At 37.8% G+C, this 14,033-nt stretch overlaps 1 protein-coding gene across 1 annotated transcript in view; it reads left to right on the plus strand.

The window, feature by feature from the left end:
- TMPRSS11A (transmembrane serine protease 11A) overlaps positions 1-14,033 on the plus strand; it is a 39,244-nt gene that overhangs the window by 14,701 nt on the left and 10,510 nt on the right. Inside the window, exons 4-7 of the mRNA XM_054553605.1 lie at positions 1,904-2,064; positions 7,775-7,813; positions 9,013-9,184; positions 12,721-12,980. Coding sequence (XP_054409580.1) covers positions 1,904-2,064; positions 7,775-7,813; positions 9,013-9,184; positions 12,721-12,980 — 632 coding nt within the window. The remainder of the gene's footprint in view (positions 1-1,903; positions 2,065-7,774; positions 7,814-9,012; positions 9,185-12,720; positions 12,981-14,033) is intronic.

The raw sequence follows: 14,033 nt of genomic DNA on the forward strand, positions 1-14,033 counted from the left end.
GGAAGGAAAAGGAACAAAGGAGACAGGGACTCTCATGTATTGTATGTCTCTATGGACTAGGCTTTTGGCTAGAATTTTTCATAAACACTATCTTTAAAGCAATCTTGAAGTATAGGGCTGACCACCATTTTGTCAACAAAAAGACTAAGATTCAGGAAGAGTAAGAAATATGTTCAAAGTTCACCAACTGACAGTTTCCCAAAGTGACAGAACCAGGAATCAAACCCCATCAACTTATTGTGAGGCCTGGAACCTACCAGAACCCATGACGTGGGGAAAACCCAGCAGCTTGTCATTGCATGCACCAAGTTGTATTATTTTGACAACTATATTATTTCAAACATGTTAAGCAGGAAAATTTGGCTACAAAATGGGATCACAAATTTTACCTGTAACGTAGCCTAATGACATGAGGCATGCCTAAACAAAAAGATATTCCTGTTGTAATAAATTTTCTTTCTGTTGTGGTGGAGGGGGAAGACTCACATCAGTTGCAGATATTGCTCAGAAGTTTCAACTGTGTTTTGAAAAACTACATAGTAGAACATATGTGTCATATACACAAATCCATGATCCTGTATAACTCATATTTCTTAAAGATAAAGAAAAATAATATATTCAGATTTTGATTTATTTGAAGAAAATAATTATCACTTTCTTACCAATAGACTAATAATGCTTGGTTGGCAGGTGTACTCCACGTTCTTTATGTCTTTACTGAGTAACTAGTGACTTCCGTAAGGATTTTATAACATAAATTGGGTAATTTTTACAATACTTAGGAGAGAAAAAGCATATAAATGCTAGAACTTTCTAGATTTCATGTTTTCTGTTTTCGAATTCACATTTGCCATCTTATTGTAGCAACATTATTATACTCCTGTGAACTCCCTTGGATGGTAGCCATCATCACTGTATAATACTTGGTAAAAATGTTAATTCCTCAGATTTAAGGAGTAAAATTAGTCATTTGTTTGCCAATTTGACATAAAATTCTAGTTATTTAGATCTTTATATTCCAGAGCCTAAATGAACAAAAATACATAAATTGTCTCAGAATTTCCTTTTAGCCAAAAGATTCAGGGAGATGGGCCTCTAGTGTTTTTCAGTTTTTTGTTTTTTTTTTTGTAAAAAAAAAAAATAGGAGTGATAACAGATCAATATGTATTAGTTTCAGGGTTTTTTGTTTTTTGTTTTTAAACAAAAACCTGTAATTGGTTTTCCTATTTTAAGAGTATTTAAAAGTTTAGTTCCTCAGGTAACAGAACTTGAACCTGTTTATATGATAAAAGTTCAAGAAATTGGGCATGTTTGATTTGGAGAAAACTCGGGGACCACAATATTGTTATCTTCAAATATTTGGGCTAGAAAATTTTATGTGTGTTCCAACTGGTAGACCTAAGCCTTATGGAATGGGAGATATAGAGAGACATATTTCAACTCAAAATGATGAACTCTTAAAAACAGAGCTGACCAAAGAGAAACAAGCCTCTTTAGAAAATTAAACTTACTATCTTTTTAATTACTGCACTGTCGTTAGAGGGCCAATTGTCATGGACCCTGTAGAAGTGATTCAGTTATCAAATATACAATTGATTAGCCTAAGAAAACATGAAGGCTTCTTTTACTCTCAGAGCTTGTAATTTTGATGATGATTTTTTGTATCTGTCATTCCTAGCTGCTGTAACAATCCTTCAAATTAATGGGGGAAATGCACTGAAAACATAATGAAAGCTAGAAGAGCGAACATATGAAATGACCTTGGGTCAGAATGACATGAGAGGATCAGCACTTGACACTCTCAGCAACTGAGGGATCATTCAGGGGAGGAAGATACAGGAAAGACTGAAGGACAATTCCAGGTATATTCTTTGAAAATGTACCTTTCTTTTGTGTGTCATAGTCCAGAGGAAGATGGTGTGAAAGTAGATGTCATTATGGTGTTCCAGTTCCCCTCTACTGAACAAAGGGCAGTAAGAGAGAAGAAAATCCAAAGCATCTTAAATCAGAAGATAAGGAATTTAAGAGCCTTGCCAATAAATGCCTCATCAGTTCAAGTTAATGGTAAGGAGGTCCCCCGTCTATGTGATATGAAGTTCTCTATTAGGTCCATGTTTTGACTAAACTCAAATTTATTTGTCATTATTTCCATTTCAAATAATAGCTAGAATTCAGATGAAAAAATTCAAGTTAAAGATGTGACATTTCAAGGTGTATTAGTCTCTAATATAAGCATGTCTGAAGTTAGTCATCCAGTGGTTTTCCCAAAAGTAATTGATTGGCACTCATCCCAAAATAAAGGCAAGCATTTACAATTAACAGAGGGTTAATCTTACCCAGGCACTGCCTCCGTGACTAAGCAAGTGAAAATACTAAGGGTTTAGCAATAATTGTTTTTCTGGGTGGGACCTTCCTAAAACACAAATTCGTTTGTTGCCATACTTTTATTGATAGTTTCTATATATGGTGATATAAAATTTTCGTTAGCTTTTTTTCCTATGGGCATTTGGGAAAATGGCAAGCCAACTTTGAAGTTGTTAGAGTCATTTTACCATTAATGCTTTAAAAATCACAGTCTAGGAAAACATTACCGAAACTATGTGTACATTGTTCCACTTTTCTCTTTTTTTTTGTTCACCCTTAGCCCATTATACCATTATCACTTCCCTCAATTAAGGAGAACAAACTTTTATCAAGGTCTATCTCTATGGTCTTTACCTGAAGTAACTAATTTCTTTTTATAGTCCAGTGATGTACACAAATTCACCTTTATAGAAGTGAAATTCACGCAAAAAGAGTTGAGGAATTCAGTAATTAAAAGGAGCTAAGAATCAAATTTAAATCTCTAATTTCTTAAAGGGCTCCAATTAAAAAAGGTTTCTATAGTCAAACACATCTTAAAAATTCTGGCTATGATACTCTTTTCTTGGAAATTCTTCCTTATAGTATCATATTACAGATTCTAAGGCAGCCAGCTAGAGAGAAACTTGCTTACCCTCGTCCACTGAGCTGTTTTCACAGCATCTTCTTCCAACAGACAAGTGTAGATTTCTCCTACAAATTTCAATGGATACCAGACCTAAGAGTTACAGAAGAGATTCAGGGCAGGTGATTTTTATCAGACATGAAACAGGACACTCTGCCCTTGTAAGGGTCTAGCTGACTCTTCAAGAGGAAACCAGATAAGGAAGTAAAAAATGTGAGGTAATGGAATGGGCAGATGTTTGCTGATGTGAGAACGAGTCAGCTACTTAGGGAATAAAGCTGAGGACCTCTCCCAGCCAGAAGGGAGGAAACTGACAAGTGCTTAATCCATCTTCTTTGTTAGATGGGGAAGCAAATGAATAGAAGTTGTGAAACAACAGGCATTCTGATAATTTCATGATGCGTTCTGTGTAATTTCCAATAAATAGTTAATTTGTCAGGAATGTAAAAGCCTGAACTATCTGAAACCAGAGTAAAGCATAAATTGTTCATTGGCTGCCTGGTCTTTTTTTTTTTATAGGCTCAGCTTCTAAACTTCAGCTTATTTTAATAATTGTACTAAATTAAAAGGTAGGATATGCTAATGGAGAACCTGATTTGAGAGTTACTTGAGGCTGGGCATGGTGGCTCACACCTATAATCCCAGTACTTTGGGAGGCCGAGGCGGGTGGATCATCTGAGGTCAGGAGTTCAAGATCAGCCTGGCCAATATGGTGAAACCCTGTCTCTCCTAAAAATACAAAATATTAGTCAGGCCTGGTGGCGGGCGCCTGTAATCCCAGCTACTTGGGAGACTGAGGGGGAAGAATCACTTGAACCCCGGAGGCAGAGGTTGCAGTGAGCCAAGATCGCGCCGCTGCACTCAAGCCTGGGCTTGACAGAGCAAGACTCCATCTCCAAAAAAATAAAAAATAAAAGAGTTACCTGACCAATTCTAACTCCACTAAGTCACTACAGGACCACCCAAATAATTGGCTCATGCCTTTGTCTTCATTTTCTCATCTGTAAAATTCCAATGATAATGTTTGTTCTTCCTGAAATCACAGAGAGATTATAAGAATAAACAAGGAAATAGAAAACACAATGTGGAATAAAGAGGCTGTTACTAATGAGAAAGCTATTATGTTGTGCATCTGCTTTGGAAACCTGAAATCATTAATTTGAGTGATTGACTAGTAGCAGAAAGGCAGATCCTTAAAAGTTTCAGAACGTTCAAATGTAGAAAGAACAGTGTTTGTTAGTGATATGGGAGTCTAGGGGGTGTTGCTTTTCTGGCCAGAAACCTCTGTGGCCAGTGGTTGGTGCCTTTGCCCAAGTTTTGCTCTGGCCCACTGGGCTCGTTCTGCCCACATGACCTGGCAGACTGTGCCCGCCTCCCGCTACCAGCCTGGATCCCATGCCCACCAAGGCCAACCCAGGCATGGAGCTGTGAGGGTTGTCTGAGCGAGCACAGGGTCTGGCCACTGCCCACAGCCAGGCACACTGGCTGCAGCATGATGGGCAGCTCCAGGCACTGGCACAGGTGTGCTGTCTCTCTGTGAGGCTGTGGCTGGACAAAGCTCACTGAAAGCAGCTTCCCTGGCAGGCACCTGGGAATGTGGTGGCACCCGGGAAGCTTGGAGATGCCAGGAACTGCAGGGTCCCAAAGAGGGAGTCACAGCCCTGGCTTGGGGAGCTCCCAGGTCTGGGATCCCTAAAGGGCTGTAGCTTTTCTCTCTTTTTACCCACAATGTGGCGAGCAAGGGGTATGTTTCATTCCTGTTTGTGTTACAGCTCTTTTAGTCTTGCTATTTGGCAGGTCCTGAGTTCTTGTCCTGAGACCAAGAAGAATGAGGTACGCAGACAAGTGGAGGGTGAGCAAGACGAAGAAGAGGTTTACTGAGCAAGAGAACAGCTCACAGGAGACCCACAGTGGGCAGCTCCTCTTCATAGCCAGGGTGTCCCAACAAGTGTTCAGCTCCTAGCAGAGAGGAGGCCCTGGAGTTAGAAGCTCCTCTCTGCAGGCAGTTTATCCTGTTGAGTGTTCAGCTTTCAGCAGACAGTAGGCAGTAAGCCCTAGAGTGGTCTATCTCTTTGCAGGCAGGTAGTCCCATGGTCTCCCTGTCACCTCTCCATCTGCAAGGGCCCAATGCTGCCTCCGGCACCTCTCTGCCCACCCCTCTGTGCCTGACCAAGCTGCTCCCCTACCAGTGGGCAACTCAGCCCAGCCCCATTGTGGTAGCTCCCAGGGTGGCAGGCTCTGGGGGGCTCCCAGGGATGGGCTCCAAGGACTGTCCACCTTCTCCCCATGCCCTCCCTGCAGTGGCCATGGTCAAGAATGGCAACATGGGGCCAGGTTCCGGAGCAGGAGAGGCTCCAGGCCTGGAGCGGGTCCTGCCTGGTCACATGAGGTTGGGGGCGGCACAGTCAGCTGCCTCAGGGATGGGAGACACAGGGGACCCACCACCATCACTGCTACTCCCACATCCGCTCCTACTACCACTGCTCCAGACAGCTTGTAGCTGCCATCACTAGTGCTTAAGAAAGGCACATTCAGTGGACAGCTCAGGAGAATCTTTAAGTCAATTTTTTATAGGCAAAAACATTGTTTCCTGGGCACACATAATTTTTGGACTACCAATAAATAGAAAACTGTAGAGATTCTAGATTAATTCTAGAAATAATCCTGTAGCCCAAGATTTATTTATAATTTGTCAAGAATCTGTATTTTGTTTTGACAAAAAAACTGTGTGGTGTGGGTCCTTCAGGAGACACAGTGTGACAAAGCAAAGCTAAAATCAACTTCTTGGCATTGTAAACACCAAGGCTGTAGTCAAGCAGCTCACTGCCTACGTGTCAGATGACTTTGCTTCATTTCTCATCATGATACTTGTAGTCTATAGAGCCCTGAATATTAACTAGCTGTCTCCCAACTCAGAACCGTGTTAGGAGGTGGTTGCTTTCAAAACTAAAGTGTTAATGTTTATTTCCATTTCTATACCTGGAAAGTAAAAATCTTTGGTCAAAATTAGAAATCTTTAACAACTAGTTACTTGTGTATTGACAGTTTGTTTCCAGGTGTAATCATTCTCCCTAAAAATCCGGTTATATTCACGACCATTATACTTATCCTGGTATCATTCCTGGAAATGGGTAACTTGCATCCTGCTCAGACTAAGTTGACAAAGTTTTAACTGAAGAATTCTAACTTTATGCTATTTTCTACTTTATTGCATTACTAAGGACAAAATATATAGTTTTCTTAAAAATGAAATAAATTTACTGCCTTAAACTACATTTGATGGTAACTGAGTTCCTTCCATAGAATAACCACTAAGAGCAACTGATGGTCCTGAGCAATTGATTCTTCACCATACAATGATTTGGGATGCCTTTAAGGGTATACTTGAATATTTTCAAAAGCTCCCACTTTGTAGAGTTTATCATCACTAGTTTCCCCAGTGGAATTTGTAGAAAGTTAGTAGAATGAAACAATCTTATTTTGTATAATGAGGAATAGAATACTGAGAATGTGTCTGAGAAACATGGCACTGGTAGGAGAAAGTAAAACAGTTTATTCTCATCTGCTCAGTAAGCTAAGTCATTTTAACTTGAAAATCATCACAATTTTCATGAAACCTTCCACCAACTTTATTTTTCCCCAGATTTAGTAAGATATAATTGACAAATAAAAATTGTATATATTTACTGCATACAACATGATGTTTTGATAAATGTATACAAGTTTAAGTATTTGTGTTTCCTTAGTCAAACTCCTCACTTTTTTGGAAGTTGACAGAATTTAATCTTGGATTTTGTCTAATAACTAGCTTTTACCACTATTCAGTATATTTTGGATAAGAAACACATAACAATTTATTATTTAAAAAAAGCAATTTTACTATTTAGGAACTGTGTTTAAAAAGCATTTAAAATATCGTTTATGCAAGAGTTTTCAAGGTTTTTTCATTCTAAACCCTTTAACCAAAAAAAAAAAAAAAAAGGTTTATGTGAAATTCGAAGTAAATAGAAGAGATCAAAGCAGATCTGTTCTGGCTGAGGCTGAGTTTGAGACCTGTAAGACAGTTTACTTGCCATATGGTTTGGCTGTGTCCCCACGCAAATCTCATCTCGAATTTTAGCCCCCATAATTCTCACATGTTGTGAGAGGGACTTGGTGGGAGATAAATTAAATCATGGGTGCAGTTTCCCCCATACTGTTCTATGGTAGTGAATGAGATCTGATGGTTTTTTAAGAGGCTTCCCCTTTCACTTGGCTCACATTCTCTGACTTGCTTGCCACCATGTAAGACATGTCTTTTGCCTTCCTCCACGATTGTGAGGCCTCCCCAGCCACATGGAACTCTGAGTCCATTAAACCTCTTTTTCTTTGTAAATTACCCAGTCTCAGATATGTCTTTTTCAGCAGTATGAAAACAAACGAATATAACCTGTTTCCTCTGTCCCATTTATCCATCTTCTGAAGTGGAATGCAAAGAAGCTTTACCCCGAACTGCTGGAAAACCATAGTTCTCTATTAATACAAACTATTTGTGGGTTTTAATCATCCACTATTTGTGCCTTACTCACCCTTTGCTTGTGATAGTATCCACCTAATTAGAGGCTGCCTATAAGTCTCTACAAAAACTGTACACAGATGTTGTTATATCAGATAGCCATTCTCCTAATTAATCTATATGTTCAACTGTCTAGAATCCATATATTGTCAGTATCCTCTGATTATTCCTGGTCATTGAGACCAACCAGGAAAATATCAAATTATCACTATTTGTTTTATCTTGTTTTTCAGCAATGAGCTCATCAACAGGGGAGTTAACTGTCCAAGCAAGTAAGTCGAGTTAGCTTATATAAACAAGTTCAATTTTCACATTAGAAAGGACATTTTCAAATATTTGCTCATACTTGCCCATCTGTGCTCCAGATTTTCTTTGAGAGATAATAACTATTTGTATGATCGATTTAAATACTTTTTTTTTCTAACTCATGGACTGATCTTTTAGTCATGTTCAAGAAAAAAATTGCCATGGTAACCTTCTAGGGCAATTTGAAGAAAGCATATATTTCTGATTGGGAATATTGGACTTGTTTTTCTAATTTTTAAAAATGCCATAAAATGTACTTTCTGCTAAAAAATAAAATAATAAGAAAGTAATCAATAGGAAGGAGATAAAACCCATTGTTTGTGACAGACAAGTTATCTGTGAAATATGCTGAGGTCAGGAGTTCGAGACCAGCCTGACCAACGTGGAGAAGAAACCCCATCTCTATTAAAAATACAAAAATTAGCCGGGTGCGGTGGCAGGTGCCTGTAGTCCCAGCTACTTGGGAGGCTGAGGCAGGAGAATCGCTTGAACCCGGGAGGCAGAGGTTGCAGTGAGCCAAGATTGCACCACTGCACTCCAGGCTTGGCGACAGAGTGAGACTCCATCTCAAAAAAAAAAAGAAAAAAAAATGCTTAATATATTCATCTTAATCTCTAACAGTGGCTTCATTAAATCACTTCAAATCACTGTGGCCTAAATTTTGAAAGATTTTACAAAAACAGTGATGAATTTGAGCAGTGATGTTCATGCATTTTTCTCTGTGTCTTGCAAACACCCTAAGTATTTTTATTCATGTGTTTATTCATTCAACAAATATCTTTTAACATCTACCAAGTGCCAGAAATTAGACCAGGAGTTGGTGGTACCATTGTGAATAAAACATGATTCCTGCTCTAAAATTAGAATTCCAAAGTAGAGAAAGATATAAATAAATCAAGAAGTATGAAAATAATGTGATAAATGCTATGACAGAGGAAGTGCATAGTGCTATGAGAGTTGATCAGAGAGTCAGCTAACCTGTTCTCACAGAGTAAGAAAGTGAACCCTGAAATGCAGAGAGAAGAGGCCATGAATCCAGTGACAGGTTGGGTGAGTGTCCTGGGTAGGAGGAGTATACAGAAATGTCTTCAGGCAAGTAAGAATGGGGTCATTTCTTGTAATTACAAGATGTTTCTTATAACTTAATGATCTCATCTTTTTTCAGGTTGTGGTAAACGAGTTGTTCCATTAAACGTCAACAGAATAGCATCTGGAGTCATTGCACCCAAGGCAGCCTGGCCTTGGCAAGCTTCCCTTCAGTATGATAACATCCATCAGTGTGGAGCCACCTTGATTAGTAATACATGGCTTGTCACTGCAGCACACTGCTTCCAGAAGTAAGTTATTGACCTTAAGTTAGAACCCACTTCTGCTAAAAAGCCCTGAGTTTTGTCATATTCTTGGTAACAATTAATGTCTCAAATATTACTGAAGTAAAATAAGAAAAAGTTATTTCAGGTTCTTTTCTAAAATAATGTTACACTTGCATACTTAATCAGAAATTTCATGGGAATAAAGGAAGTAACATTCATTATTCTCGTATCCATCAATCATTTCCTCAAAGTTTTTAATAAGGAAACTGTGTAAGGAATCAGAACTATTTTGTGACATCCTAACACAAAATATTCACTAAAAACATGTACCATTAATCTTTTGTCAAACAATGCTCTCCACTTAAAACTAGCGTCTGTGTCTGCCAAACACTTGGGCCAGTCTCATACTGATCTTAAATAATCAAACTAATTCCAAAGTAAAATGGAAATTTTCAGTAAATGCCGGAAGTTGGTAACCGTGATGATGGAGAACCGCAGATCAAATTTAGAGCATTGACATATGAAGATCTGTAGAATCAGAACAGTTTACAACCAAAATGAGAGATTGCTAGCATGATAAAGACAGGCACTTCAAAAGAGATTCCTCTGAGTATCAAAGGATTCAGAGAGGCCCTTGGGCTATTCAATGTGACCTTTGCATAATAGAGCATCTCTTCACAATAGTGCCACAAAAGACAAAGCTGAAGTGAAGAATAGCAAGTTGTGCTATCCTATAATTGTTTCTGAATGCATACATTTTATTAAATATAAGATTAAATGACTTTTTATAACTTTTAATTTTACTTTTCAAGATAATAACCAGTCAGTTTTATCACTATTACATTTAGAATTTTAGATTTGTTTCTAAGTAGATTAACTGTATAGACTTTCTTCTTCATTGCCAATTATTATGGTAATAATAAAGACTTCTTGAGTATCTCTATATAATAGGTGGCAGCAGGATTTAGGGGGAAAATATGTCCCAGGCAGTTGGAGAGCTGGGCAAATTATTGAACCTTAGTATATTAGGTAATAGATAGGTTAGACCTTTTCACATTCTTTTTGACCTATAAAATTCTAACTTTTGTTACTGTAATAAATTTCATCTGCCTAAGAGCATAAATCTTTATAGAGACTCTTAATATTCCAAAGAATATACATATTGAGAATCTAGGCTTGGCATGGTGGCTCATGCTTGTAATCCCAGCACTTTGGGAGGCCAAAGTGAGAGGACCACTTGAGCTCAGGAGTTCAAGACCAGCTTGGGCAAGATAGTGAAACCCCATTGGGCATGGTGGTGCATACCTATCATCCCAGCTACTTGGGAGGCTAAGGCAGGAGAATCCCTTAAGCCCAGGAGTTTGAGGCTCCTGCAAGCTATGATTGCACCACTGCACTCCAGCCTGAGTGACAATGCAAGACCCCATCTTAAAAAAATAGTAATATATTTTTAAAAATAATCTACATAAATTCTTAATGTTTGAAAGATGTGAGAGCTCAGTAAGCTGATATATTAGAAAGCCAGAAATCCCTTATGCTGGTGTCTGGTTTTTCAAAGTAATGGGAAACTTACTTTGCCAAAGTTAGCCATTTTTGTGGTAGATAGTTCTATTTTTGCAAATATCTTTATAGCATTGAACACCAAATCTGTACTCTATTAACTTCTACCATCAATATTTGTTTTTCTTTTAATCTGGAACAACAGGAACCAATTTTATTTCTTCATTCATATAATAGCTATTCTTTAATTTCTCTTTTTCAGACCAAACATAAAATGAGGGAGAATATCCAAACCATAAGTGAAAATAAATATCATTACTGTGTGCTTTAGTTTGCTAAGGATAATGACCTCCAGCCCTATCCATGTCCCTGCAAAGGACATGATTTTGTTCTTTTTATGGCTGCATAGCATTCCCTGGTGTATGTATACCACATTTTCTTTATCCAATCTATCACTAATGGGCATTTAGGTTGATTCCATGTCTTTGCTATACTGAGGAGTGCTAGAGGGAGAGGATCAGGAAAAATAACTAATGGGTACTAGGCTTAATACCTGGGTGATGCAATAATATATACAACAAAACCCCATGACACAAGTTTACCTGTGTAACCAACCTGCACATGTAACCCTGAACTTAGAAAAAAGTATATATATACACACACATATATATGCATACATATATGCATATATATGTGTATATATATGCATATATGTGTGTGTGTGTGTGTGTGTGTGTATATATATATATATATATATATAAAAAATTACCTCATTTTTCCAGAACCAACTTCCAGATGCCCTACCACATTGGTTCTTATTCTCTGAACATTTGAGACTTTGTCAGTGTCTTCCTTAAAATATGCTTCCAATAACTAAATACACCAAGACAGATGTGTGACTAGTGTCACACATAACAAAATAAAGCAGGAAGTCTTCTGAAAAATACAAATAATGTAAATTGGTGGGAGACAGTGTTTTATAAAGGGAAGAGCAGAGAGAGGCAGGCAGATATGTGATGTGAATCAAATAGTTTAACCTATCCGGGCTTTATTTTCCTTAAGTATAAAACACAGTCTTTACTAGATGATCTTTCATTGCTACTAAATGATTTTTCTGATCCCTGTATGTACCATAATCCACCCACTGCCTAAGCCCACAAGCTACAAGTCAACCGCATTTACCACATTTGGTCATCTCTCAAAGGACTATGCAGTCATCTAATAGACTTTACCACATCCATTCTTGACCTTCAAGAATCTACTCCCCAGAAATAACCAACATGATTTTTAAAAATGTAAATGAGACTACATTATTCTCTGGCTTAATTTTCCAGTAGATTCCCATATCACTTGAATAAAATTTAAGCACTATATTATGACCTATAAAACACTCTAAAATCTAGTTCCTGCTTACCTCTCCAAGCTCAACCCCAACCATTCTTTCCCTTGTGTTCTGACTGCAGCCCATCCAACCCAAGACCTTGGGATTTTTGCCTGGAAACTTGTTTCCCTCATCTCCTCACACTGACCCTCTTTTACTATGTCTTAGCCCAAATGCTTTCTTAAAATAATCATAACGACCTGTTAGTACTCTATTCCGTTACCCTATTTTATTTTGTTCATAGCCTTTATCAATGTTTAAGATTATTTATCTATTTGTTTGCTTGCTTTGATCCTTTTCCTTCTCTGGAATCTTATACTCCTGTGAGCAGGCACCTTAGGTCTTCTTCATCGCTTTATCCCCAGCAGTTCAGGTAAGGCTCAGCACACAGATGCTCAGTAAATATTTGTGGAAGGGATAAATGAATGATATTTTATGTGTATTACAGTTCTAAAATTCAATAGTTTTGTATTAAATACCAGTTCTAATATGGTGTTTATATGTATTTTATCTTTCAAAACATTAGCAATAGATTATATTTAAATGATCAAAGAAAACTATAACTGCAGCCAAGTGTTCTCAGGATTGTATTTCTCTTATATTAGCCTAAATGCAATTAATCTAGTTCATATACTTTGGGCAGCTTATATATATTCTGTTAATTTCTAATCTCTTCCAGGTATAAAAATCCACATCAATGGACTGTTAGTCTTGGAACAAAAATCAACCCTCCCTTAATGAAAAGAAATGTCAGAAGATTTATTATCCATGAGAAGTACCGCTCCGCAGCAAGAGAGTACGACATTGCTGTTGTGCAGGTCTCTTCCAGAGTCACCTTTTCGGATGACATACGCCGGATTTGTTTGCCAGAGGCCTCTGCATCCTTCCAACCAAATTTGACTGTCTACATCACAGGATTTGGAGCACTTTACTATGGTGGTGGGTATCTCAGGATAGCTAACAGAGTGCTAAGCCCTGTCTAAGGCAATGTGATTTCATCTCCATCAATATTATCCTGACAGCCATTTCCACACAGTCTGGTTGGATTAGTTAGGGTTCTTATTTTGGAAGTGACAGACATTCAATTCACATTAACCAGTGCAGAATAAAAAACAAAGAAACAAAAACTTCCACAAATTTGGCTCATGTAATTTGGAAGTCAAAAAGTGCAGTAAGTTTCACTTCAGACACAGGGGTTTATATGATGTCATCTGGCTCTGTGTCTCTGAATTTGAATTTTTTGCCCCTGCTTTTCTCTATGTTGGCTTCATTCAGAGGGATGCTAGCTTCACCTAGTGTCAGAGGTGGCTAACAACACCTCAACACATCGTCCTCAACCAAGAAAAAATACATAGAAAGGAACATTTATTTCTTTTCTTTGCCAGAATTCACATTAATTTCTATTGTTACAGCTGTGTCTAGGAGGACTCAGATTGAGTGGCTAACTCAAATATTCTTTATGCCTATGTAGCAAAATTTGCTTCAGTACTAAAGAGGCTAATTAAAGTGTGATGGTGAATAAGAATAGTGTAGAGATAAATTGTCAAATTATTTGCCCCCTCTAAAAGGATTCAACTTGATATACTAACTTAGTGTTGTAAGAAATAATAATGATTTAGTTACTGAATGTTCTAGGCAATCTTAGTGAGACACGCTCTGGATTCTACCATGTGGTCCAGGTACATATGTATAACAAAAGCTAGAGAGTTTCTTTAACACTGGGCTTGAGAAAATGCAAAAGGGCTTTCTGAGAATGACTAAATTTATTTGCAGGATTCTATACAATTTATTTACATACAAGAAATCATAAAGAATAAGCTTTTGATTCTCAGTTTACCATTAAGGAACTAGGGATAAACTTTCACTCACATAGGCAGCAATAGGTTTTAGGGTCTTTAGATTTTTTCCAGATGTCCCATGTGGTTTTGTTTCATCTTATACAGAGTGAGACATGCATTGCTTTCTTTAAGGTTGTATTACCAATCACAGAAA

The sequence above is a fragment of the Pongo abelii genome, chromosome 3, assembly GCF_028885655.2.
Source record: "Pongo abelii isolate AG06213 chromosome 3, NHGRI_mPonAbe1-v2.0_pri, whole genome shotgun sequence".
In the NCBI taxonomy this organism is placed as follows: Eukaryota; Metazoa; Chordata; class Mammalia; order Primates; family Hominidae; genus Pongo; species Pongo abelii.